Source organism: Gouania willdenowi, chromosome 18 (genome assembly GCF_900634775.1).
Source record: "Gouania willdenowi chromosome 18, fGouWil2.1, whole genome shotgun sequence".
NCBI classification, from domain to species: Eukaryota; Metazoa; Chordata; class Actinopteri; order Blenniiformes; family Gobiesocidae; genus Gouania; species Gouania willdenowi.
The window spans coordinates 7201319-7229162 of record NC_041061.1 but is presented as its reverse complement, the minus strand read 5'-3'; the positions used below and the strand labels follow the sequence as shown (position 1 = coordinate 7229162).

Sequence of the window (27844 nt, the reverse complement as noted above, 5' to 3'; positions counted from 1 at the left end):
TTGTTATGTGCTTGCTTAAAAACGTGAAATTCGAAATTATTTAAAAGTCATTGTATGACCTGCAAAAAACTGAGCTGGTTTTGTAAAATACACACGTTTTTAACATGTATCTGTACTTATATTATGGACCAACAGATGGTGCTAGAATACTGTTTAAGTACTTTGCCCTTTAGGGAAAAAAAGAACATGGCGTTACTGCTAGGTCGAAGGTTGTACAGGTAACTTTCTCCCTCGTCTCCCTGATTTTTCAAAGAAAAGATGAATAAATGGTTTTACTATGAAGTAAAATATGTTTGGGATAGATGGAAAGAGAAGACATTCTTTCTTTTCTTCTCAAGCAGACAAAGTATGAGAACTAGGATAGTCTTTTCCATAGGCAACTTTTAGGATTCAACAAAGCCAGGATTAAAGCTAAAAATAATAGCAAATCCATAACAATACAACTGAGACAAAAGAAAAGAGTCCTATTGGATGTAAAAATATAACAAATGAAGTCTTCAAATATTTTAGCTTTACTCAGTGTCTCAGGTACAGTATTTTTAAGTCATAATGAAATCAGCAGTACATCTGTAGGTAGAGCTGCATCAGGCTGTCAGCCATGTTCTACTCCTCTCCGTGATGACACGTGAGAGCTGTAGAGACTCAGCACTGTGAAGCTGCTGTCTCTCCTCATATTTCAGCTGCATGGAGGCATTTGAGACTATGCTGAGTCAACTCCAACACACACACACACACAAACAAGTTGCAGGTTGTGTTGTAACAAGACGTCAGATGATTGATCCCGGCTCAGATTTATTGCGCTGACCGACCTTGCGGTCACACTCTGCGCAGAACTCACGCGCTGTGTACACGTTTGCTTGAACATGCTTACATCACAGAATAGGTTTATTGATCCAAGACGTGATCCAAAGTGATGACTAGATACAAAAAAAGCTTCCTTCTTTTGTTTTTTACAGAGGACTCTGAGAGGAAGCAGCTTCCTGCACCAACGCGGCCCAATGACTGTGTCACGAGAAGGTCAAGGTTCAGACCTCCACTTCTCTGTGGCAACCAGCAGCGCCATGACAGCTCTCAAGTGAGCCAAATTTACACAAGTGTCACTTCAAATATTAGTATTGATATTGATAAAGGTGACAGTGGTGGCCAATTGGTTTTGGAAGCAGGCTGGTAACTGGAGGGTCACAGAACTTCACTATGGGCCCATTAACAAGTCCAACTGCTCCCTGGTCACTGAACAGTTCCTCCCACTGCTCCTCAAAGATGGTTAAATGAAAAAAGAAAGAATTACCTATATACTGTATGTAGAGGTGTAAGGATACACTCAACCAACAATTCGATTCGAGAGAGAAAAAAAACCTCAAATCAAAGATTTGGATGTAGTGATGCACTTAACTTTTTTCATTTTGAATACATAGAGATCATATTTTGGAGAAAAAAAACAGATTAGTCAAAATTTAAATTCTGAATTTTTTTTTAATTCAATTTGTCAAGATATTTTTTAACTAAGATTTTCTTCCTATAACCTCCTTACACACCGTTTCAACTGTTTGAACTCAAACCACAATAACTGCACATTTCTTTATTTATCACCATGCGAAGTTGAACAAATGTGTGTATATATATATATATATATATATATATATATATATATATATATATATATATATATATATATATAAAATGGAAATGTAAGAAAAGCTCTCTTATGTACCTGGCTTGGAATCGTGTGCGTTGCGTGTCACTCCGTGCTGACGGTTCGAGCTCAATTTTGATCGTTATACCACGAGCTCGGCATGGTTTGGACTTTGCGCAGTAAGTCAGGTGATGTGTTTCGATTAGTGCAAGAAATATGCACAAATGGATATATATATATATATATATATATAAAATGGAAATGTAAGAAAAGCTCTTGTCAAAGAGCAACCGTAGCAGTGGAGGCAATCAATGAGGCAACCAGGCTCCAGAGTTTTGATGCATCAGGTTTTTGTCTTTTTATTTTCCATTGGCACCACAAGCACAGTGCATTTCAATCTCCACTCAACTCACTACTGACCAGAATGGAGGTCCCTATATACAGGTGCATCCTTAATTAGTCTGTACCAAGCATGGGGTGACATTTGATTTACATATTAAAAGTACAACATAAATATTTACACAAATAATTCTTAACAGACACCATCATAAACAATAACCCTCTCTTAATATAATTACCCTTATTCAGATCCCCTAAATGATTAAACTAATTATTTACATTGATTTCTAAACATCAAGCTCCCCTGTTCCTTAGTCCCTCTTGGTCTCTCCCACCTGGAACTATAAAAAGGTGTCCACAGCCCCCGGGGAATTCTTTCACCAGGACACCACAGGAAAGAGGAAGAGACCATGCACAGGTAAGCATTGCTGTATATTGCATTTCAATCACACCCAGAATAAGAGAACATATTTAATGGTTTTATCTATCATGTCACTGCTAAGTTATTTATCAATTACAGTATCTTAAAATGTATTTTCTGTTTTTATCACTAGATGAATGCTGAAACCCTGTGGCCTCAACCATGTGCTTCATCACCTGTCCTCATGATGTCAATTTAAGTAAATTCATTAAATCAATACCACAGAATGTGTCTTCTTAATTTCATTAAGCACTGCCAGTCTGTTCACACAATTTACCATGTATACATTATAACAGTCCATGTGTAACGTCACCTCGTCGTTACATTTCCTCCCCCTTCTCCGGCAGTACAGTACCTCCATTCTCATGTACTCTGGAAAGACAGTCTGCTACCAGGTTGTCCTTTCCAGCAATGTACTGTACTGTAAAGTTGTAAGGCTGCAAAGAGATATACCAACCGGTAAGACGCATATTGGAGTCTTTCATCCTGTTTAGCCATTGTAGCGATCGATGATCCGTCTCAAGAAGGAAGTGACGTCCCAGCAGATAATACCGTAGAGCACTGATTGCCCACTTCATTGCTAGGCACTCCTTCTCCACTGTTGAGTACCTTGTCTCTCTGTCCTGTAGTTTCCGACTCAGAAAAAGAACAGGGCGCCGCACCTCCTCAATGTCCTGCAGAAGCACTGCACCCAGGCCAACACCAGAAGCATCCGTCTGTAGTGTAAACGGGCGAGAAAAATCCGGACTGTGGAGAACAGACTCACTTGTGATAGCTGCCTTGAGGTCGCTGAACGCTCTGTCACATTCGTCAGTCCACTTTACTTTGTTCGGTGCTGAGGCTCTGGTGAGTTCAGTCAATACGGCTGCTCGAGAAGCAAAATGAGGAACAAATTTACTGTACCAACCCACCAATCCAAGAAAAGAGCGCACCTTTTTCTTTGTGGTCGGCACAGGATAAGAATGGATAGCATCCACCTTCCCCACCCGAGGCTTGACAACCCCCTGTCCAACAACATGGCCTAGGTACTCTACCTGGTGGCGTGCAAGTGCACACTTGCCCGGGTTAATGGTTAGACCCGCATCCTTAATCCGGTGTAGCACCTGGCGAAGGTGAGAAACATGGTCCGTCCAGGAGCGACTGTAGATAATCACATCATCCAGATAAGCTGCTGCAAACTGTGACACATCTCTCAGCACTTGGTCCATAAGTCGCTGAAAAGTTGACGGTGCCCCCTGGAGACCAAATGGCATCACCTGAAACTGGAATTTGCCGTAGGGTGTTACAAAAGCTGTGAGCTCTTTTGTCTCTGGCGCAAGGGCCAGCTGCCAATACCCTTTACTTAGGTCAAGCGTTGTAATGAACTCTGCCCTTCCCACTCTTTCCAGCAGTTCGTCAATACGAGGCATTGGGTAGGATTCAAGCTTTGATACAGAATTCAGGTACCTGAAGTCAATGCAGAACCTTAATGAACTGTCCTTTTTCGGAACCAATACCACCGGGCTGCACCATTCGCTGGTTGACGTCTCAATGATGCCCATCTGCAACATAGAGTCGATCTCCTTCTTAAGCCGTGGCACCAACCTCTCCGGGATCCTGTAGCTCTTGCGCTTGGGAAGAGCATCCTGCTTAAGGTGGACTTTATGCTGGACCAGGTCTGTAAAACCCGGCTTGTGTTGGAAAAGCTCCGGATCCAAAAGTACTCTCACCTCCTCCTGCTGGACCACGGTCAGATGCGATACATCCATTGCAGCATGCTCAGCAATGTCGGGAAGAAGTAATGGCTCCTTTTCATCCTCTTCCATTGCAGGACAGATGAGAAGGTTCTGGATAGAGTGCTCAAAGGAAGGCTCCTTAAATGCTTTCAACAGGTTAACATGAAATACCTGATGTTTTTTCTTTTTATCATGCATGTACAGTTCATAGGTGACCTTACCCAGACATTTCGTAATCTCATACGGTCCCTGCCATCTTGCCAGCAGCTTACTGTCATTGGATGGGAGCAGCAGCAATACCTTTTGCCCCAGATGGAAAGTTCTTTCTCTGGCACTCTTGTCATACCAGGTCTTCTGGCTCTCTTTCGCCGATCTCATGTGTTCATGTGCCAGTGCCGTCATCTGCTCCAATCTGTCCCTCATCTTCAGGACATAGGCCACCACATTGTCACGCTCAGCCTTTGGTTTCTCCCAATGTTCTTTCAGAAGGTCAAGTGGGCCTCTCACCTGCCGACTGTACAACAGTTCAAAGGGGGAGAACCCTGTCGACACTTGTGGAACCTCTCTGTAGGCGAACAGTAGGTAGGGAAGCCACTGGTCCCAGTCTGACCCAGTTTGGGATACAAACTTGCGTAACATATTTTTCAAAGTTTGATTAAACCTTTCAACCAAACCGTCTGTCTGGGGGTGGTAGGGAGTGGTCTTAATACGCTTTATCCCCAACAACTGATACACCTGCTTTAACATCTTAGAAAGAAAATTTGTGCCACAGTCAGTGAGAACCTCCCTAGGGATGCCTACCCTTGAAAAGAGCTGTAGAAGACAGTTAGCAACATGTTTAGCTTTCACAGCCTTAAGAGGAAAGGCTTCGGGGTAACGAGTGGCATAGTCACAGATTACTAAAATGTATCGATTCCCTGAGCTTGTCCTCTCAAGGGGACCCACTACATCCATGCCTATTCTTTCGAATGGTGTATCTATGATCGGCAGTGGCTGTAGTTGAGCACGGGCTACCATTCTAGGGAATGTTAACTGACATGTCTCACAGGATGCACAGAAGTTTTTAATATTAGTATACATTCCAGGCCATGCAAACCTACTGCCTACCCTGCGGAGAGTTTTTTGGAACGCTAGGTGGCCTGCCCATGGGATTGAGTGACCCAGCTCCATTACCTTATATGTAAGGCTCTGTGGTACCGCCAAAGTCTCAGCTTCACCTTGACGCTGGTAAAGTATGCCATTTTTAATAACATAGTCTATGTCAGAGACACAATTTACTTTGCCATTCCTCACTCCTTCCACCTCTGAGACCATTTCAAACCATGGTTTTAGTGTGGGGTCAGCTTGCTGTAGTTTAACAATATCAGAAGGGACAACGTCATTATTAACCTGTTTGGGGCATGCTTCATCAACCTGGATTCTGGCTGTACTCCACAATTTTTCTCTCCTTTTCTGGGCCTTTGACTTACGTCGCTTCACTGGTTCTGATCCGAGGTCAGAATGAAAAAACGGTAACATTTCTAGGGTATTTCTTTCTTTCTGAGCCCTAGTCATTACACTATTGCATACTGCTGGTTGGGCACTTTGAACTGGCCTATTAACAGGACGTTTGTGGTGTGCAACTTGTCTCTCCTGCTCTATTAAGTCAAGCAGAGTTGGAACATCATGACCAAGAACAACTGGATATGGAAGTGTGGGCACTAATGCTACAGTAAGAAGATAAGTCTGACCCCCTACTGTAAGATAAATCTCCGCTGTGGGATACAACTTCTCATCCCCATGTACACAACTAATGTTGGAAGTCATCTCACCCCACATTTCCCTTGGCACTAAACTAGGCAGAACAGCAGACTGAAAACAACCCGAGTCAAGAAGAGCCTCCTTTCGTTGGCCATTTACTAATGCAGGAGTAGTAAGTGCTTCAACCTGAACTGGAGCATGTGCTGGGTGGGTGGGTCTGGGAAATGAACATAGAAGAGAGGGCTTATTTTGTCTGGTGGCAGGGCATGTGTATTGGGTGTGACCAAACTCATTACACTGATAACAACGTATGTCTGGCTTGGATGCAGAAAAAAAATTCTTATTGCTATTTGGTCGACTAGGGGAAGGTTGTCTAGAGCTAGACTGATGTCTGACCTGAGAATGACCACTCCTCTCACCCCCATTGGACTTACGTCTGGCAAAGCTGTTGTCTCGGCCCAAGGTGGTTTGTCTCGATCCCGTTCCTGTTCTGGCTGAGAGGAAAACCTCTGCAAGACGGGCAGCCTCCTCTGCCGACCTCGGGTCCCGTTCTCGGATCCAGACTTCCAGCTCAGGTCCCACCATTCTCAAAAACTGCTCCAGTATTAACATCTCTGAGATGTCTTTAACTGTGGAAGTCTCTGGCCTTGTCCATTTATTGAACAGATCCTTCAGCCGCACATAGAGTTCACGGGGGGATTCACCTTGGTTGATGTCCAGGGAACGAAACCGTCGCCTATAGGTGTCAGCTGTAATCTCATATTTGGCCAAAATGACATCTTTCAGTTTATCATAGTCTTCCGTGTCAGCAATATCCATGTGGACATACGCACTCCGTGCCTTACCAGTGAGTAGAGGGATCAGCTGGATAGCCCACTCTTCTTTTGGCCAACGGCAGACAGTCGCAATCCTTTCAAACGTTGTCAAGTAATGTTCAATATCCTCACTATGAGAGAGCGGTAACAGCTTTGGCTCACGTTGGATGCTAGGTGTCCTCCCTGGGGTAGGTTGCTGTAGCTCCTCCTGCTGCTGGAGTTGGTTTGGAGCTCCACGATGATAATCAATGTCATCATTGTGTCCGTCTGGACCAAGAACTCTGTTCTCATAGTCCTCTTTTAATTCTCTCATTTGTGCTTGAATCTGAGTAAACTGGTGTTGCATACTTCTCCATCTTTGGTCTTGGCGTCCAGACTCCTTTTCCATCTGCTGGTCCCTTGATGCCTGGGAATGGACCAGAGATTTGACCAAGTTTGTCAACTCCTCCAACCCGTCCGGGCTGCTGGCTGCTGATGCACCTTGCCGCTCTGCTGAGGTAGCTGGTTCACCATCATCTGGCTCCACCATCAGCTCCCCTGTCTTTCCTCTGGTCATGGTTCCTCCTTAAAGTCCTGCTGATCCCACTTCTGACACCACTTGTCAAAGAGCAACCGTAGCAGTGGAGGCAATCAATGAGGCAACCAGGCTCCAGAGTTTTGATGCATCAGGTTTTTGTCTTTTTATTTTCCATTGGCACCACAAGCACAGTGCATTTCAATCTCCACTCAACTCACTACTGACCAGAATGGAGGTCCCTATATACAGGTGCATCCTTAATTAGTCTGTACCAAGCATGGGGTGACATTTGATTTACATATTAAAAGTACAACATAAATATTTACACAAATAATTCTTAACAGACACCATCATAAACAATAACCCTCTCTTAATATAATTACCCTTATTCAGATCCCCTAAATGATTAAACTAATTATTTACATTGATTTCTAAACATCAAGCTCCCCTGTTCCTTAGTCCCTCTTGGTCTCTCCCACCTGGAACTATAAAAAGGTGTCCACAGCCCCCGGGGAATTCTTTCACCAGGACACCACAGGAAAGAGGAAGAGACCATGCACAGGTAAGCATTGCTGTATATTGCATTTCAATCACACCCAGAATAAGAGAACATATTTAATGGTTTTATCTATCATGTCACTGCTAAGTTATTTATCAATTACAGTATCTTAAAATGTATTTTCTGTTTTTATCACTAGATGAATGCTGAAACCCTGTGGCCTCAACCATGTGCTTCATCACCTGTCCTCATGATGTCAATTTAAGTAAATTCATTAAATCAATACCACAGAATGTGTCTTCTTAATTTCATTAAGCACTGCCAGTCTGTTCACACAATTTACCATGTATACATTATAACAGTCCATGTGTAACGTCACCTCGTCGTTACAGCTCTCTTATGTACCTGGCTTGGAATCGTGTGCGTTGCGTGTCACTCCGTGCTGACGGTTCGAGCTCAATTTTGATCGTTATACCACGAGCTCGGCATGGTTTGGACTTTGCGCAGTAAGTCAGGTGATGTGTTTCGATTAGTGCAAGAAATATGCACAAATGGATGCTGACTCGCCTCGGATCTTTCTACCGGTACGTGCATGTGCACCGACGTGAATAGTGTGTTGTTGAAACGGGTTCAGGTTTAAAGAGACATCGGCTTCATTCGGGCAGGGTCTCCTTTTTTTGACCTGATTAAAGCTCTTCATCCGCCGCACATTCGGCTGAACCAGAGCCGTGAGGTCTAAACAAGTGTCACTAAAACAGTCATAGCGCCCCCTGTTGTTTAAGCAGAGTATCAAAGCACATACTGCACAGTATCGATTTTAATCCGCTCTTATTTGCATCGATTTTTAGCCGATTTAGGATAAATCTTTACATCACTATATTTAAATGTGATATTTAAAGTCATCTCCTAAAATTAATTTGATAGAATTTGAATTAAAGCTGCAGCTTTTAGTGTAAGAAGTCGGCGCACAAAACATCCTGGTTTCGAAAACCTGCAGCCATTCAGGCACAAGGTTTAAAATGAACCTTGACCCAAATAACAAAGACATCTTAACTTAAAACCTATAATTTCTAAGCTTTACTAACAGGAAAGAGAAGCTCCAAATGCAATAAAAAATCTCTTTAAACTCAGGCTTGTGGAGGTTGATGTTAGGCTGACTGTGACGTAGTAATTACTCAAGGAAGTTCTCCATTTGCTTAACTCACACTGGTTTGTTCAAGTTAAAGTCATCCCATGGTTGCCATGGTAGCGTAGATATTATAATGCGTCTTCCTTGTTCAGCTGAAGGCATGCGTGGATCTGTAGTACTCACTACTGCTTCACGCTGGCTGTAAGTCTTTGTTTGTATATTAAAAAAAAACAGCAAAACATAGCAACTTATAGCTTCCGCACACATGATGATTACTGTCTGATGTCATCATAACACCTCATTCTGCCCCTTTGCACTGATGTCTTTTAGTTTAATTAGTAATTACTCATTGCATTACCCTGAAGATGATTAAAGCTTTGTGGGTTTTATGTCAGAGAAATGCTATAAGGTCGTTTAGTTGCTATAGCTTTGTTGATACTTTGCACAAACGCAATAAAAAGTGTTTTTCTTGGGATTTTTTTTGTGTCTATACTGATAAATGTTTCTGTTTTTCTCTGATCACCTGTTATAAAAAGCTGTTAAACTAATACATTTTTGATAAGACCTCCATCATTGACAGGAGGCAGTTAAATGCAGAAATGATCTAAAGGAGAGAGATGCTCACAGTGCCACTGTCAGCTGCAGACTCACCGCTCTCCTCCATAAGCCCAGTTCTTGGCTGCGTGCCGCGGCCTGCCGTGCTTTTTCTATCTATATTCTGCACCCACCGGGAGGTGCATGACTTTGTCAGCAGGAACATGGGCTGTGTTTACAGGGAAATGAGGAAGACTTCCCTCAGGGAGCTGATTCACACAAATCTCAATGTCAATATCTCTGGCAGCGCTGACATCCCGAATTAATTATACAAGTACAAATTGTATTTTGTATTCCCCTGAATATCCATTAAAATATTCATCAAAATATGAGTATATAAAAATAAATACATAAATAAAATGTTTTAATAACTAAAACATACAACGGCGTGTCAGGGCCACGTTCAAAATCAAAAGAAATATGAGCACTGCAAGATCAAAGTTGTAATAATTTTATGGGAATAAAGTTGTTATTTTATTAGATTGAAGTGGTAATATTTTGGGATTAAAGTTGTAATATTTTGAGAATAGAGACAGAATTTCCTGTTGAAGTGACTGCAACGCTGACAAAATTCTTTTATTAAATTTTTTATCTTGAAATATTACGACTTTAATCTTGAAATATTATGACGTCAATCTCATAAACTTACAATTTTATTAAGGTATGACTTTATTCTCATGAAACGACAACTTTAGTCTCATAAAATTATGACATTTTTCTCGAAAAATTTCAATTTTAATCTCGAAATATTATGACTTTAATCTTGAAATATGAATTAATTTCATAAAATTACGATTTTATCAAGATATGACTATTCTCATAAAACTACAACTTAATTCTTGAAGTATTACAACTTTAATCTTGAAATATTATGACTTTAATCTCATAAAATTTAGAGTTTATTACGATACAGCTGTATTCTCATAAAATGACTTTATTCTCGAAATATTACGACTTTAACCTTGAAATATTAAAACTTTAATGTTGAACTATTAAGGCTTTAATCTCATAATATGAGGATTTAATTACGATACGACGTTATTCTCATAAAACTACAACTTTATTCTTAAACAAAATATGCCGTCGTAAAAACATAAATCTTAGATGGAGCTCAAATTAGTAATAAAGTTTCAATATTGTGCCTAATTTTCTACTTTTTTATCTTGTTTCCCTGAATAGACAACATGTGAAAGCGACAGATCTGCTGACACAGCTTTAAAACTCGGACAAAACTGCACCTCAGTAACAGGCGTCAACATGTGTGTGGCTGCTGTCCAAAGTCCTTCACATCTCACTCCGCTATTGCCCTCATTACCTTTAAAGAGACAGCGTGAAAAACTTCAGGATCCACATGACATCCCAAAGTCTAAAATCTGCCTCACATGGTGTCCACCGAAATGCAAGACGCCTTTTTCCAAAGCGAAAAAACAAGGTGAAGGAGGAATCTGTGAGATGAAGAAGACCAAGATGAGCACTTCTGCATCTGGACATCCTGTAGTTGTTGCACAGGAATCAAAGACACTGGTTCTTCCTTCTCACCACACAGATACAGATACAGAGTCAGGCAAACAAAGTCTGAAACCAAATTCCACGAATATTTCATCCTTCAAATCCGGCAAGCACAGTTTGATAAAAACCTTGACTGATCGGAAATGCTTTGAACGTGTGCATGAAGAGTTCACTGCAACTGAACCCAAGATCCGATCGAAAGCCAGCAGCTGTCTGACTGCTGCTTTGACATCGGACACAAGAGTCAGAGATTCTGACAAGATGAACCCGGATGAGAAGATGCAGATGCTGAAAAAGGCCCATGAGGCCAAAGTGCTGCTGCTTACTCTGGTGCACAGAGACGGAACAACTCAACTAGACTCAGAACAGGTAACGACGACTCACAACCCATGTTCGAAAAGGCATACTCTGTACTATACACTACAAACTCAATGCGTATACTGTCTATATACTATAAGTATGGTTAAGATGATGACCAATGATGGCTGTTGTTTCCACTGAAATATACTTCCAAGTATCCCAAGATGCCTTTCAAACCTCCGTTGATTCTCCACCTTTGAAAGTTCTGAAAGCATTTTAAGTGAGAAAGTGACCAAGTACAATATCAACATGTGCTCACTTGGTCCATAAAACTTGCGGTAACACATTTCATACCGACATTTCAAAAATTTTCAGAAAACCACCATTGTGCTACTGACAGAACTTTTGGTAAACTTCAAAACAAGAGCCCTATTTATGATATTTATGAGAGATGTTTGATTTTTAGCTTGAAGCCGGTCCCAGGACCATTTTACACCATCAGGGGCCGGTTGAGTATGACTAGTGTGCCCACCATGCATACTTCAAAAATCTCCCGATATAGTAGGCCTACCGTATCGTTGCACAATATAACGGTATTAAAAAGAGTTTTCCAAATATTGCCAGATTGCATTCTGGCAAAATTTTGTGAAAATTATATTTGTGAACCACCCTAATTCGGGTATTTTCACATACTCAATTTTTCCATACTACCTAATGTAAACACACTACAAACTAATTTTGACGTCATACTTATTATGAGTAGTACATTAGTTTACCGACACGGCTACATACTGCTTCCTTCTTTGTTAACATAGTGACTTCTTTGCTCTGTGTTTATTTTGCTCCTCTGCTTTTTAATGTAGAAACTCACCACAACTGTGTGTGGCCTCTTTGTGCTGATGAAAAGCGATATTCAGTGCAGCGCCGTGGAGGACTCGCTCGGGCCAGATGATAGTCTGATGTACTTAAAACTAGAACAGACACCTGCGTGGGCCCTGCAACAGATACACCACAGCCAGCAGGCCTTTACAAGGTGTGTGTGTGTGAGGGACGACGATCCTTTGATTTTCTAAAGCATTATTGTGTCCGACTTTGGACTTTCAGGTGTGGAAAAAATGTGGATATTTCACTTGTAATAAGTCATAGATACCAGTTGCTGCTTCAAAATTCTTTTAATTTGTGGCCAAAATATTTGATAAATATTGTAATTTAAGGTAATATTTGCAAAAAATTTTGAAGGATTCAAAAAACAAAATAAAAGTGTTCTTGCAAACACATGTCAAAAATTGCAAGCCCCTGCATATATTAGGGATATCAATTTCATTTGTAAATTTAGTGTGACTGGGACTCAACTTAACTGTAATTTACATCATGATTCATGTTTTTATTAGAACTAAATCCACCTCAGCCTTTGGTTTGACACATGTTGAAAAGCAGGGATGGCCTCTGCTACCCAAAATAAATACACAAAACAGCAACAATTGTACACAAAATCACAAAAGGATAATATAAATACAAAAACTATTTTGAAAACACACAAATGACTCAAAAAATCTACAAAACAACATAAAGCATACACAAATTAATTTCACAAATACACAAAATGACTAAAAATATATCGCTACTTTAAAAACACATTAACGAACAATAAAATTCAAAAATTTTAGCAAAAATTACAAAATATGCACAAAATGAAAAAAAATATATGCGCATGACACAAAAAATACACAAAACGACATCAAGAGTAATCAAATACACAAAATGACTCCAAAAATACGCTAAAGGAAAGAAAAATGTACACAAGGAACAATAAAAAACAAAATATATATATGTATATAACCAAAAAATACAAAATGAAAACAAAAATTTTCAAAAACACATAAAATTTCTCACTAAATATGAAAAACAACAGCAAAAACATACAAAATCTCCAAAAACCCACAATAGAATACTAAAATGATTTAGCTTTTTAAATACACATAATGACAAGAAAACAGACAAAACCATTAGTTCTTTTGGGCATTAATGCTAATATTGGTCATTATTTTAAACTTTGACAGTCAGACGTTTGTGGCCCAACTTTTATAAAAGTTTACCACCTCTGCTCTAAAGTGTGTTGGATTGTGTGTTTACGTTTGTTGAAACGGCTTCTGTAATTAGGAGGTTTATTCTGTTTGTGTCTTGTAGAGATTTGCTGCACCTGATGCTTTCAAGCTCTGAGCTGGTGGTTTGCTACAAAGCCAAGGATCTGTTACGTACAGCGCTGCAGATTTACAATGAAGACCTCAACTGGAAACAAGGCAGGATTTGTATAAAGTCACAAATAACCGTAGCTGTTTGACAGAATTTTGACAACTTGTTGGTTATACAGAGAACAATAACGTTGTGTTGCTAATTGTTCCTTCCAGTGGCAGGCTGTCACATCCAGGACCCACAAGTCTCAGGTTGGCTCCTCGATGCTGCAGATCCTTCCTCCTGCTTTCAGAGTCTCCTCCATAAACACTTCAGAAGACAATTTACCATACCCGCCGTCGGCTCCCAGAAGGTTGTGTTGTACGTTCGTATGTCATTCTAATGTGAGACGTCTGGGTTGTCCACATAACAGATTTGCCAAGCTGCTCCATATAGCATACAGACAGACAGTAGAACCACCCTGGAGATCCTCGTGTTTCCACTGCAATGACTTTGCTGGTGCATTGCAGCATTTTGTGGCTTCTGAGCGCGACTAGCGCTATCATTGAATAGTGATTAGAAAAGTGGGTGCAACGCAGAATTTTAAGTTTGTTCTTTGTAAAGGCCCACGATAAGGCAAGTCTGATTGGCCGTTAAAAGTTAGATCATGATTATTGAAGTGAAGAAGTTTCATTAAGTCCAACAAGAAGTGCTAAACTCCAGTGATTTTACTCTGAGGCAAGAATGTCTTTCTTTTTGCTTTTTTTTCTTCTTCAGGTTTCTCAAGTCATTTCAGGCCTCACTTGGCTTCTCAGGCTTCATTTGAAGCTACATTCTGACCTGAAGGTACACACACACACACACACACACACACACACACACACACACACACACACACACACACTCTTACACACGTGTGTATCCAATGAATGCTTCTTCTTTGGTTTGTCCAGAATCAAAGGCTGTGGTGCCTTTATACTAACATGGAGCTGAAGATGATCCCTGTTCTGGCAGGTAAGCAACACTTTATTTATTTACGTATTCAATTGATTTAAAGTTCTGAGATTTAAATAAGTATACCATAGCCATAATAATATTTTTTTTTTTGCTTATATAGTAATCTTTGTTTTTGTAAATTATCTAGGGATGTCCCAATACAACTTTTTCATTTCCGATATGATACCAATATTGCAGCCTTTCGTATTGGCCGATACCGATATTGATCCGATATCAGCATGATATTTTCCTCTCTCTCTCTTTTCTTTAATAAAAAAAATAAATTACTTATTTTGTAGTGTGGAATGTTAGAAAAGGCTTGATCAAGTCATGTCACTCAAACAGAGAACAATAGTCAGCAACAGTGGGGATGAGAAAAACCGACCCATTTATTAATAACCAATTGGTTACATACATTTTAAAACCTTCAACATAATATCTGCAGTATTCTACAATTAAATTAAATGAAATTAAAAAAATCGGAATATCCAGAAATTTGAATCTGATATTTGTTTTCAGGCTAATATCGGACCGATATCGATATTGATAACTAACATTAACTTTAGGTGTGAATTGATTACAAAACGTAACAAATTAGTTTAAAATCTAACCGTGATAAATCATGATTTATTTTTTTGTGGTTTTTTCTGATAATGTTTATCCTTTGAAACAGTTATTATGATAAAATGTGTAATTGCATTTATTTTCACTGAAAAATGCAGAGTGTGAACCGCTTTGTTAAAGGTCAGTCTGTTATTATTGTTATAACTGTTGTTAAATATTACTTTAAAAAAAAAAAAACAACGTAGATGGTCCATCAAAATAAAGTGCACAAAGAATCTAACCCATAGGTTTAGAAAATTCCAGCGTCAATCTGTTGCTCTTTTACATTCAGCTGCTGAGGCACAGCAGTCTGTCTGCATTACTGGACAACAATAACTAATATTATTATTGGTATTATTAATTGAGTGATTGTAACATTATTCCTGTTATTGTTAACAATCTGAAAGTTTTGAGCACAGGCTTTTGCTTAGTGGTGCACTGTAGATGTCGAGGAGAAATGACATAATACTGTCGGTTCTCACTTAAACCTTGTTTTTATATGTTTTTGGATGTAGTTATGATCTACCATTTAAACAATCTCAGAGTTTTGTATTGGACATTCTTTCAATGAAGTTCTTTAAAAACATTTATACACAAATAGAGATATTTTTGATGAAGTCACGTGGAAAAAAAAAAATTAAAGTTAATGCGATAATATTTACAGCCCTATGGTTAACATGTATTTTTTTTAAAGCTAATTCTGATGTATTTTTTTATGTGTGTGTACAGCAATGGAGAGCCACCGCATCCATGTGGATAAAGAGACCCTGAAGAAAACCTCAGATTTCTTAGGGGTAAGTAGAGTCTCAGATTGTTTCAGGGTCACATCTATGTCTTTTTACACTTTTGTCTTGTTTCCGTTTCATCGTCTTTCCCTGTTTTGATGAATTTACTGGCTATTGAACTACCTGAAATCGTACCAAACATATTAAAAAAAGAAACGGGTCACATTTACTTTTCCGTGTCAAATTGACTTTTCTGTTACGTAACGTGAACTTTTTTCCAACATCGCGGAAAAGCAGATGTCCTATGTAAGTGGGAAACCCGTCTCAAGTACTTCATGCATATATTTCATTTGGAGTTTATGAATTAATAACAGAGAAAAAAAACACCCCAAATCTCCTTTAATGTAAGAGCACGAGAACATTAAAGTCTATTACACTAATCTGGGAAGTGCATTGGGAGCTGAGAGGCACGGACAAGTCTGATCCTTTATTAAGACACCCTCCCTTCTTTTGTTATGACACCAACGTTGGTGGAAAACTCCTGTGGGATGTTTTGATAGCTTAAAGATTCTGGGTCAGCCTGGAGCTGTAATGCATCCATCTCATCTGATAATAATCTGGTCATGCTGCGGAAACAGTTCTATAGGCCAAGTTCTTAAACTTTTCAGCACGCGGCCTTCCAAAATAAAGGTGCCAGAGACCGGGGACCCCCACTGTACCTGAAGGTGGTTGAACACAGACATGAACATTGAAGAACAGTCATGTGTAGACAGTTCCATCTATAAGGGGGAATAAAGGGGAGACATTTTGGGGTCCATCCATAAAGTCATTAAAATGGTCTATTGTTCTATGAATTTGTGATAACCACATTTATTTATTTATCTGAATATTATCCACTGTTACTCAGGACATTTAGTATGAATTGCTCTATAGTATATAGTCATCTTAAAGATGTAAATTCTTGTTTTAATCAGAAATAAAATGGGTTAAAATTGAACAAAAATGGTGGAAAAAGTGGTGAAATGGGATTTTAAAAACCACAGAAATTGGTTAAAAGTTGCAAATTAAGAGTGGCCAAAAACAGACAAATAAAGTGGTCAGTATTGGAACAATTAGTTTAAACTAGCAAATGATGGGCATGACATATCGTGAATGTGGTTAAATTGTCCAAAAAATGGGTCAACATCTGCAACATTAGGTGTGAAAAGCGGTGGAAAGGGTTTGTAAGTGTCGGAAATGTCTTAAAAGTGGAAAAAATGTGCAGAAAAGGCATTGAAATGTGATGAAAAAATGAGAGTAATATAGCAAAAATGCTTTTAAAGGGGCAAAAATATGGCAAGAAAAAGTGATGAGTTTAAATATGGCAAGTTTGGTGCAGTTGCAGAAAAAAGGTAAAAAATAAATTTAAAAAAATGGCTCAAATTGTGAAAAAAAAAATCTTCTTAGTTTCATCTGGCGACCCCCTCCCAGTGTCTCTCGACCCCAAATGGGGTGCCGACCGCAAGGTTGAGAACCCCTGCTCTATTGGATCAGTGCTGTGATGATGGTCTCTTCTCATGGCAGAACAAACCCACGTTATGGGACTTTATTTAGAAGTAAACAAGATAAGGACCTCCATGCACACCTCCCTACAGTCCTATTAGTTGTACACACTTTTGAACGGGTGCCAACACCTCGGGAGTGTTGCTGTGTCTTCAGCTGGTGCTGCGTTGCTATAAATAGATTTCCTCACTCGGCTGTAGTACTGCAGGAGGAAAGTTGCAGCTCACTCTGATACAGGGAAGTTTCATTCATACATGTGTGTATATATTGTATATATATATATATATATATATATTTATGTACTTGTGTATGTTCCCTCCACCACACTGATGTAAGAATATGGCCTCAGAGAATGCTGCTATACGTCCAACATGCCCTTGCTGTCGGTGTGGGTTAAAGACGGTTTTAAAGGGGTTGTTATTTAATATTGATGAAGCAGTCTGGAGGCAGCTTTGGGCGATGAGCTGAACACGTTTTAACAGCTAACCCACTCTTTTCCTCGTTTCCCTCACTTTACATTCATCTCATGCCTTCCTCTCTCTACCAGTATTCCAGCCTCTCACGGTCATCTCTGTCGTGTTTATGTCTACCTATTAAAAAATCACATAGCAGCGTTAAGTTTTTATTTAGTTTTAGTCGTAGTCTCTGTTACACTAGTACACTGTAGAGGCCTGCTTATTTTTGCTCTCTAATGGTTTTGAATAGAGCCTATCGGTTCAGAACTAAGTCATGGAAATCTGGTAAAATATTTTGAAAAAAGTTTTGGAAAGTGTGGGAACCATGATTCTACTTCCTGCTTAGTAGGAATGTGCGATATTTTATTGTTTATGATTTATCGTCAAAAATATTCTCACCGGTAAAAATATGTCATCCCACGATATAAGCAATAAATTCCCATGTCGGAAATTAGCGAAGGCCACGGCCCATTTGTCCCTCAATTTAGCCAAGAATGCCCATAAAATCCTTGTTCCACATTCCAACACTGCCCCTGTATGTTGTCAACTTATTATTCTCTGGAGCAGAACGCTTGTTACAGAAGCTCCGCGGCGAAGCCTCCGCGGCCGCGGTGTGCAACACCCCTCCCACCCCCAGCTCTCACACCTACAGGCGGCGGTGCTCGTCACGGTTACCTGAAGCTGCCGAGCAGCGATACATCATGGACCACTACTTGGTTAAGACCAGACAACCATCCAACAAAGTGAACCAATCCAAGTTCCTCCGTCAGATCCACCCAAAGTTCCACAAACACGGGGACAGAGATGAACCTGTAGCAACGATTATGCACTGGAAACTCAACTATGCTAAGCTAACTCACCAACACACAGACTGGGCTAAGAGCTAACGCTAACCACTCCATATAATGAATAGACCAAATAAAAAGCACACGTCTTACTGTCATAAAGCCACAGAGAGCCATCGATTTGTTTATGGTCAGATTTAACACTTGTATGAAAGGATAAAAGCTAAACATGTCACACGCTGTTTGAAATAAATGTTATCATAATAATGTCACTATGCATCCGTCCAAGCTTGTGAAACACAATGTTTTTTAATTATATTTCATGTGTTCACAAGACAAAATATACTGAATGATTAAATCATCAGCTTGATCTGGTTTAATTATAGGAAATCAGAGAGTTATTTATTAACCATAACTTTATGTAACTCATAAGATGAATGAAACAAGATTCAGCAACAGTAAAAACACTGATGGAGTTATTTGTGCTTTTCATGTGCTTTTTTTTTTTATTTTTTTAAGAAAAAAATTTCATTTTAAGTGAGGAAATAAATTAATTTCGTACAGTAACACTAATAGTGACCCGCATGCACTGATTTTTAATGTGTTGATGTTTTCAAATGTATTTGTGTTTGTAAGGAACCTGTTCACACTTTAAGTTGGGAATTGTTTTGTTTATTTATAGTTTTTTATTTATCGTGATGTTTCTCGTTATCGTGATAAATACCAGAAATTGTGGGGATAATTTTTTTAGTCCATATCGCCCATCCCTACTGCTTAGTTAAACATTCCAATCTGTGTTCACACGTCAGTCAGTGCTTCTCTCTCATGTCATTCCATCATCCATCTCGCTCGCTGCGTCTCCTTTATTGCTTCTATTCTCCACTCTTCTTCTCTTCCCCTCTCTCGTTTGCCTGTCAGGATGTGGAGCATCCGTCAGACTTGTAATGAGCTGGTTTGTGTTTCACCCCACTCAGTGAAAATAACAGTTTGAAACACACATCTTTATGCAGCGCAGGGACTGTCAATGCTGATGAACTCCAGGCTGACTGGGAGTATTTGGACTTAATTAATACTCTATCAAGGGTGGGGTTTTTGCTTGTATTTTTTGTCCTTTTTTTTTTTTTTTCAGCTCTTCTTATGTATTTTTGATGTCAGTGTCATTTTGACACACAGCACGTCAGCATTCCCCTTTCATCACACTGGTTTGGTCAAATCCCAAGTCAACTTTTTAAGACTCTTCTGCCGAGGGCTGTGCAATTACAACGTTGAGTTGTTTAATTCACGCGCATGCAAGCTATTCTGCCCCACTCCAAAGCTAAAGCTAGCCTAGCCTGCAGGCTAACATGTGGAAAGTTGTTGCTCGCGGCCTTGAAACATGGCAGCAAAAAACGCTTGGTAAACAAGCAAGGCAAGTCAAATGCTCTTGCATGCGAACACTTTGGATTTGATGATGAAGATCTAAAGCAAACATAGGCAACTGGCGGCCCGGGGGCCACATGCAGCCCTCGGCCTATTTTATGTGGCTTCCAAAGTAAATGTACAAAATTACAGAAAAATACACAAAACAAGAGCAAGAATAAATTTTTTTAAAAAAACAAAGAATTACAACATTGCAGGAAAATACAGTAAAAGACAAGATAAAAACACAGAAAATACTCCAAAAACACAAAAATACTATAAAAATGAATAAAACAACAACAGAAATACACAAAAAATTCTCAAAAAAAAAACCTTGCAAAATGACACACACAAATACACAATGTGACTCCAAAAAAACATATTTTACAGTAAAAATACACAAAAGGACAAGAGAATTGCACAAAATTCAAAACTAAATCAAATTTTTTAGTCAAAATTTAAAGTGGCTGATCCTTCCCCACTCCTTCCATTGTCCTACCCTGACTCTCTCTCCCCTGTTCCTTTCTCCCTCACCAAGCTGTAACACTGCCCTCTCTTTTTATATTCTCCCTTTAATAACGTTTTTCTTTCCCTTCCTCAGGGAGAGCTGGTGATGGTCACAATTATGTAATAAAATAAATGTTTTTCCTTGCAATAATAAAACATCCACATGCTATCAGGACCTTCGACAGCATGTGGAGACTAAAAACAGACCCAAAACTGGTTGGAGGAAACCGGTATATGCAAAGAAAACTCACACAGCCATTGGGAGAACATGCAAACTCCAAACAAAAAGGTCCCAGTTGTCCACCCTGGGGGTTTGAACACTGGACTTTCTTGCTGTGAGGCAGACGTGCAAAACAATAACATGTTTACGGTCATAGAAGTTGATACTTCATTGGAGTCTTGTGCAAAGAAACATCCAATGTTTGTACACATTTTATAAAAAAATGTTTTACCCTCTTTATATGTTCAAAATAAACTAGTGCTAATGCTATAATAAGAATTACTTGTAGTTGTTGCATCAGATGAATATTTTATTCAGATTTTTTTGAACCTATTTTAAAATGGATTTTTGAGCAACTTTTTAAAATAAATAAAATTAAAGACATTAAGTTGCATTAAGTAAAGTCTGTGTTTTGCGTGATCACAAAAAATTGGAGGCCCTACATATACTGTACAAAGGCGTAGGCGTCACTTTTATCTACAGTACAGGGCTGTACAGCATTTACTAAGTACCGGTACATAATGCCTAGGCAACCAAACAAAAAAATTAAAAAAAAGTAAAAAGAAGGAAAATTAATAGATACATAATCGTCAACATGTGTCGTTCACATCCTCCTCGTTTTATCCAGACTAAAATGAAACAGCTGGAGCAGGAGGCCCATCAAGCAGCTGGACAAAAGTTCCTCTTGACCAGCAACACTCAGCTTCGCACAGTATGTATTACGTTGTTACCTTTTACATTTTCCTAATAAACATGAATTGTTGTTCTGCTACGCTGAGTTAAGGTTTTGTTTGAGAAGCTGCGTCTTCACGAGCGCTGTGAGAACAAGAAACTTCCCAAGACGATCAACAAACAGCAGCACTCGACATCTGAGGCTGCGGTAGGACTGCAAAATTCTCACCTCCATGAGTCAGAACACACAGATATACTATGAAGGCCTTTTTCTCAGTATAGTGCAACAGATATATAGCATTAAAAAGCTCAGCTCACATTGGTTTATGTGTGTTTGTTGCAGCTGCTGCAGCTCCAGGATCTGCACCCTTTACCAAAGATCATTCTGGAGTATAGACAAGTAAGTTATCATCACACATCACATTAAAGTTACTATAGTCTGCTGAGTGAAGTCCTCTTTCAGACTAATTTACAATGTGTTGGGAAAACATTTAAAACGAATGCTTGGTTGAACTTGTTTTCTGACTTGTAAATGCATCAGTGTGCAGTGCCTATATCCCTATAAATGTGTCTCATGTTTGATTTTAAGCTTTTATTTTGGAGGGGTTATGACGATGGTTCTCAAACCAACAGAATAATAAAAAATAATGACAAAAAAAGTGTTATATTTTTCTGTAGCGCTTGTTTAGTTGCAACGTGTAATAGTTTCGATCAGCCCATTTTTGTTGTTGGTTTGTATATTTTCCTCTCATTGTTTTTATCGTTGTTTGCATTTTTGTTTTTGTTTTATGTATTTCCTTTGTTCTCTTGTGTATTTTAGTTTTTTCTGTTGTCATTTCTGTTGTTGCTTTGTGGTCCTTCTGTCGTTTTTTGTTCTTTTGTGTATTTTTGTCTTGTGTTTTTGTTATAATTTTTCATTTTTCTTTCTCATTTTGTGTATTTTTGGTATAATTTTGTATATTTTTCTATAATTTTTGGATGTTTTTTGTAGTCATCCACATTATTATTGTCATTTTGTGTATTTTTAGGCCTTCTGTGTATTTGTCGGTTATTTTGTGTATTTTTCTTTTGTCGTTTTGTATTTTTTTCTATTAATTTTGTGATTTTTTTATTTTTTATTCATCTGTCTTTTTTGGCCTTCTGTGTCATCAACCGTCTGTCATTTTGTATGTTTTTGGAGTTGTCGTGTGTATTTACTAAAATTCCACCATATAGCCACCAGTTGCCAATGTCTGGACATTGTGATAAACGACTGCACTGTTATTCCCAGGTTCACAAAATCAAGTCCACATTTGTGGACGGGATTCTCTCCTGTATGATGAGCAAGGTGAGCCCCAAACATAAAAAACGGTATGCTTTACTTTCTAATCAGCTAAACAGATGGATTAATTTATATTCTTAGTTTGCAAACTAAGGTGAATTGCTTACATATTATAAACACTGAAAACTTTCAGATTGGAAAAATAACTTGTGGTGATTCTATGTGATTAACTTTAATATTTTTTTTGTAGAGCTATATTTCCTCCACGTGGCACCAGACCAGCGCTGTGACTGGGAGAATCTCTGCTAAACACCCGGTGAGTCAGGATCAGCTCTTCCTCTTTGATGCTGCTGTCGTGTCATGTGTCTCTAAAGGGCCAAATCTAGCCCTTTAGTGCAGTGTTTCTCAAACTTTTTAGCCTCAAGTATCCATTTCTCTTATTTTGGTTAGAAAACTATTTACTTTTTAAAAACACTGATTTTGGCTGTGTGCTATTCTCCCCCTGCACTTAAATCAGTCGCTGCGTGCCTCCATCCCAGTTACGCACTGTGGGTGGAGCAGCCCTAAAATGTGGGTGTTCCCATTCAAATATGGCTTTACACGCATTCTCTGGTGTGCGCAAGTCCTTTTTGTCTTACGCGCTTCTAATCCTGGAATAAGTGCAGTGCCTCGATAAGGTGAAACATTATATTGCACTAGAAATATGGACTTGGTTACATTTGAAGCAGCAGCTTTTGTGTTAGCACAAATTTGCGTGTGTTACTAAATGCAGCATGCAGTGGCAGTGCACCTACCAGTACCACGACAAATACCAAAACTTCAAGGTTGTATATAACTGTCCTGCAGAGTTCTGGATCTTTGCCACATGTCAGCTCTGCTCTCGCTCCTTCATATATTCCCTGAGCTTCACTGTCACTTTAAATAACAGCTAAAACAGCCCAAAGAAACTCCTAAAAGTACTTTTGCTCCACACTGGAACAGGAACAGACAGTTTGGGTTAAAAGGACTCAGGCGTCGGTCATATTAAAACAAAACTGCTGCACAAGTTAAAAACAAATCCACATCAGAACATGCCCTTCATCCTCTTATCCATTTTTTACACCTGCTTATCCAAATCAGGGTCTCAAGTCCCACTCATGTGATCATACTGTGTTTGCTACGAGACCAAAATCTTGTGTGATCAAATGTGATCTTAGAATGTGATCTAATGCTGCGCTCCAAGCAACTCAGAACTTGGGATTTTCCAACCTCCTACTCGGAGAAGTGACACGGAACGCCACCTAAAGTTGGAGTTCCTACTCGGCAAAGTGGTGGAAAAAATATTATTGTAGCGGTCTGCATTACTATTTATAAGTGAATCCCAAGAATGGCTACAGTCCCTGATTTTTTTGTTTCAAAATGTCTCAATTTCCGTGTCACTTTACCCGTTTTCTTTCACCCGCTTTCCCTTATTAGATGTCATTTTTTTACGATTAAACTTCCTAACATTGTGCCAAACATTCTTAATACGGTTAACTATTGTTATTTATTTCATATTTATTTGCCTTAGAAATGCACCAAAAGCGCACGCTAAAATCACACGTATGATTGAATAGATTTTAGATGTCCGTCTGTTTTTGCTTCACTCGCTTGACATTGGGCCACCAGTTTAACAACAAAACCTGTTAATATTGTCCCAAAACACATAGGTGAGGGTTGAGTCCGTGTCGTATCATTATTTACGTTTTGGAAGATGAAGCCTGTCCGATAGCAAGATTTCATAGTGACATTTTGCGCGAGATTTGACATTCCCATCTTGCCCACCTGTTTATGGTGAACAATTGTGTGTGAATGAGTGAACATGTGTGTCAGGGTGTATTGTAAGGGTGTAAGAAAAAATTGATGTCGCGATAGATCGCAATATTTCACCACGCAATTATTGTATCGATCCAAAAAATGTCCAAATCAAAAAAAAAATGTTATGTTTTTTTATTGCTAAAAACCATTTAATTGTGCTAACATATGCATAGTACGTATACGGCCAGTCACTAGGTGTCAGTGAACCACATCAGACCTTGTTAAGCTACGTCACTCCTCATTGCATTTTAGCTGGAAGTTGATCACTCTTTATTTTCATGAAACATACTGTACACTTTTATAGATGTATGTTTACCTATTTTTAAGAATTTAAGAACTTAACAGAATCAGAATCTGTTGTAGAAGCAAAAGTTTTACTTTTTTGAAAAATGTAATTTGACAGTTTGATAAACATACCTTTTTTCATATTTGTACTTGAATTACAGTTAGTTCCCATTTACTTGTTCTCGCAAGTAAAACAAATTAAATAAACTGTATTTCATACCATTTTGTACTGGCAAAGGTAAAATTTGTAATTATTGATATCACGATATATCGCAATTTATATAATAATGTTTTGTATCGGGATGCCTGGCAGCTGTTTCACTGTCGGTGAATGAGTGAATCCATTCACTAACTTTCATCCTAACGCTGCTGGTTAGACTAAGTTCACTGGGTTCACACACATTTCAGCTTCCCTTAGTGAAGGGTTAATTTGAGATGAAGTCAGACTGCAGCAGAGAAAGAGCATCTGCATTGAGCTCGTACAGGCGTAAACCTAAAGCTCTCACAGAGGGAAATGTGTGTGCCCGCTCGGCTTTTATCTCCTAAAAGCCCATTTCTCTGCAGGATTGTGTGTTTGAACGTTTCTCAGCAGTTTTTTGGTCTTTTTTATCCCCCACCCCGCCAGTACCTGTGACTTACCTCCTGTACAAGTGTTTCTTTTCATATGCACTTAGATTCCTCTTTACATTTACCACAGTAGACCGGTTCCCTCCTCCCTCCCTTCACACAGAAACAGAAACACATCAGTGGACAAATCCCTGCGGCACTGACTGCTCCTCTAAAGATTTCACGTTTGGCCGCTTGGTGGTGTAATGAGAGGGATAATTATAGGTTCAACTGTTGTGCAGTGTGCATGTTCTCCAACAGGGAAAAACACACGTGGGTGTTAGGTTCATTTAAAGTTCAAAATTTAAAGTAGCCTTTGCAGTTTTTCGGCACTCTGGTGCACACAGAGATCATAGAGAATTTAAAGTTATTTCTGAGTGTTTCTCATTATTTCGATCCACTCGATAATCAAATTTAAAAAGTTGAACAACAACAATTTACACTGTTGTTCAGCTTAGGCACTTAATCTTAAGATATTTTTATCTGTTACAGAGCTCACACATGAAGGTAAAAATCAGACATAGAGCAATCTTTCTATCCAACCACTGATCTTCCTCCAAGACAGAAATTTCACGTGATCAAATGACATCTCATAACGTGATCTAATGCTGCATTCTAAGAAACTCAGAACTTGTGATTTTTCCGACTTCCTACTCAGAATAGTGAAATGGAACGCCACCTGATGTTGTAGCTCCTACTCAGTAAAGTAGGAAAAAAATATAATGGTCAGCCGAGTTTGAGATATTTCAACATCCTGCCGCTAAACTCGGTTGAACTTTGCGTTTGAAAGTTTCTGGAACGCAGCATTACGTGTTTTTCTGTCAGCTCGCTTCTTGATTTGCTACAATTCGTTCCACTTCACAAATCACGGCGTCCTTTTCATACAAATACTGTAGATGCAGCTCAAAGTGCTTTTACTCAGTTAAAAATACACCCACCCCATACAAGCCCCGCCCACCTCACACAGACACACAAGTTAAAATAAAGACAGAATAAGGACAGTGGCACATGTTGGGTACGGAGGATCTAGGTTAGGAGACATCATAGGAGCCGTCTGCACCAGGAGCAGGACACAGAACGTGGGCACAGGGCACTGAGACAGAGCCCCCAGTCCAGTCCAGCAAAGCAACAGAAGCTATTCCCCAACACTGAGACAGACAACACCACTGCTGCCACGGTCCATCACAGCCCCTAGTGCAGAGCAAACACTGGGATAGTAATCCTGAAACATAACAAAACTATAAAAGATAATCCTAAACAATCCCAAAACTATGAAAACTACATAAAAGATAATAGTCCTAAAACTGTAAAAATAACATAAAAGATAACAATCCTAAAACTATAGACAACATAAAAGATAACAATCCTAAAACTATGAAAACAACATAAAAGATAACAATCCTAAAACTATAAAGACAACATAAAAGATAACAATCCTAAAACTATAACAACATAAAAGATAACAATCCTAAAACTATAAAGACAACATAAAAGATAACAATCCTAAAACTATGAAAACAACATAAAATATAACAATCCTAAAACTATAAAGACAACATAAAAGATAACAATCCTAAAACTATAAAGACAACATAAAAGATAACAATCCTAAAACTATAAAGACAACATAAAAGATAACAATCCTAAAACTATAAAGACAACATAAAAGATAACAATCCTAAAACTGGAACGATAACTGGAACGGCGTGTCACCGTGAGTGTGTGTCCTGACTTATAGAATTATTAAAAGGCCAGCGCCGGAGGACCTCAGGGCCCGAGAAAGCTCATAGGGTAACAGTAGTTCTGAAAGACAAGAAGGCTCATGACCATTAAGACACTTAAAAACCAGTAAGAGAAACTTAAAATCGATCCTGAAACACACAGGGAGCCAATGCAGTGATTATAAATTGGGTGTAATGTGTTCCCGCCTCCTGGTCTTCGTCAGGACATGTGCCGCTGACTTCTGTAATAATTGCAAACTTTATATACTCTTTTTGCGAAGACCAGAAAGCAGAGCATTACAGTAGTCAATTCGACGAGTGATAAAAGCATGCATTAACGTCTCTGTGTTGGCCTGGGAGAGAATGGGGCAGACTCTGGCTTTGTTCTTCAAATGATAAAAATGTTATATTTTTAATGTAAGGGATAAAAGTGAGCTCAGAGTCTAAAATAACACCCAGGTTTTAACTTGTTCAGAGGGAATCAAAGATGCTGTTTGAAGTTTAGGTCAAAGTTTCTCTCTCTGGGCCTCAGGACTGAGAACCAAAACTTCAGTTTTGTCCTAGTTAAGCTGGAGAAAGTTTTCTGCCATCCAGGAGTTGATATCTAAAATACAGTTAACTCATTCCATTCCCCCCTCACTGTCAGCCATTTTAGAGCCTTTTGACTAATTTTTAATTATTTTTTAACTATGAAAATCTGAAAACAGATTCTGAAAGATTAGACTCTACTTTCATCAGAAAAAAATAATTTTGTTCATAGCTTGTTTTGTTCTTTTGTAATCAACAGTTGAATAAAGGCAAGTTCATGTCCTAGCAACGTTTGTCGAAAAACATAATTTACATATTTTT

The 27844-nt window shown here is 39.0% G+C and overlaps 1 protein-coding gene across 1 annotated transcript; it reads left to right on the top strand.

Annotated features, from left to right (window-relative positions):
• The first annotated feature begins 185 nt into the window (after nucleotides 1-185).
• poln (polymerase (DNA directed) nu) lies at nucleotides 186-22933 on the top strand. The gene is made up of 15 exons (XM_028475229.1): nucleotides 186-218; nucleotides 957-1075; nucleotides 10582-11280; nucleotides 12075-12244; nucleotides 13399-13511; nucleotides 13620-13756; nucleotides 14161-14229; nucleotides 14337-14397; nucleotides 15712-15776; nucleotides 21243-21326; nucleotides 21399-21494; nucleotides 21630-21686; nucleotides 22557-22613; nucleotides 22798-22863; nucleotides 22922-22933. Exons 3-15 carry the CDS (start codon nucleotides 10660-10662, stop codon nucleotides 22931-22933), a joined length of 1608 nt encoding a protein of 535 aa, XP_028331030.1. The 5' UTR covers nucleotides 186-218; nucleotides 957-1075; nucleotides 10582-10659.
• Nucleotides 22934-27844: the final 4911 nt, after the last annotated feature.

Bases quoted from the DNA above. Each gene is read 5' to 3' on its own strand.
- poln (XM_028475229.1), top strand. From the start codon at position 10,660: ATGTGTGTGGCTGCTGTCCAAAGTCCTTCACATCTCACTCCGCTATTG. The intron at 21,495-21,629 runs GTAGGACTGCAA...TGTTTGTTGCAG, and splicing joins ACTCGACATCTGAGGCTGCG to CTGCTGCAGCTCCAGGATCT. The intron at 22,614-22,797 runs GTGAGCCCCAAA...TTTTTTTTGTAG, and splicing joins TCTCCTGTATGATGAGCAAG to AGCTATATTTCCTCCACGTG.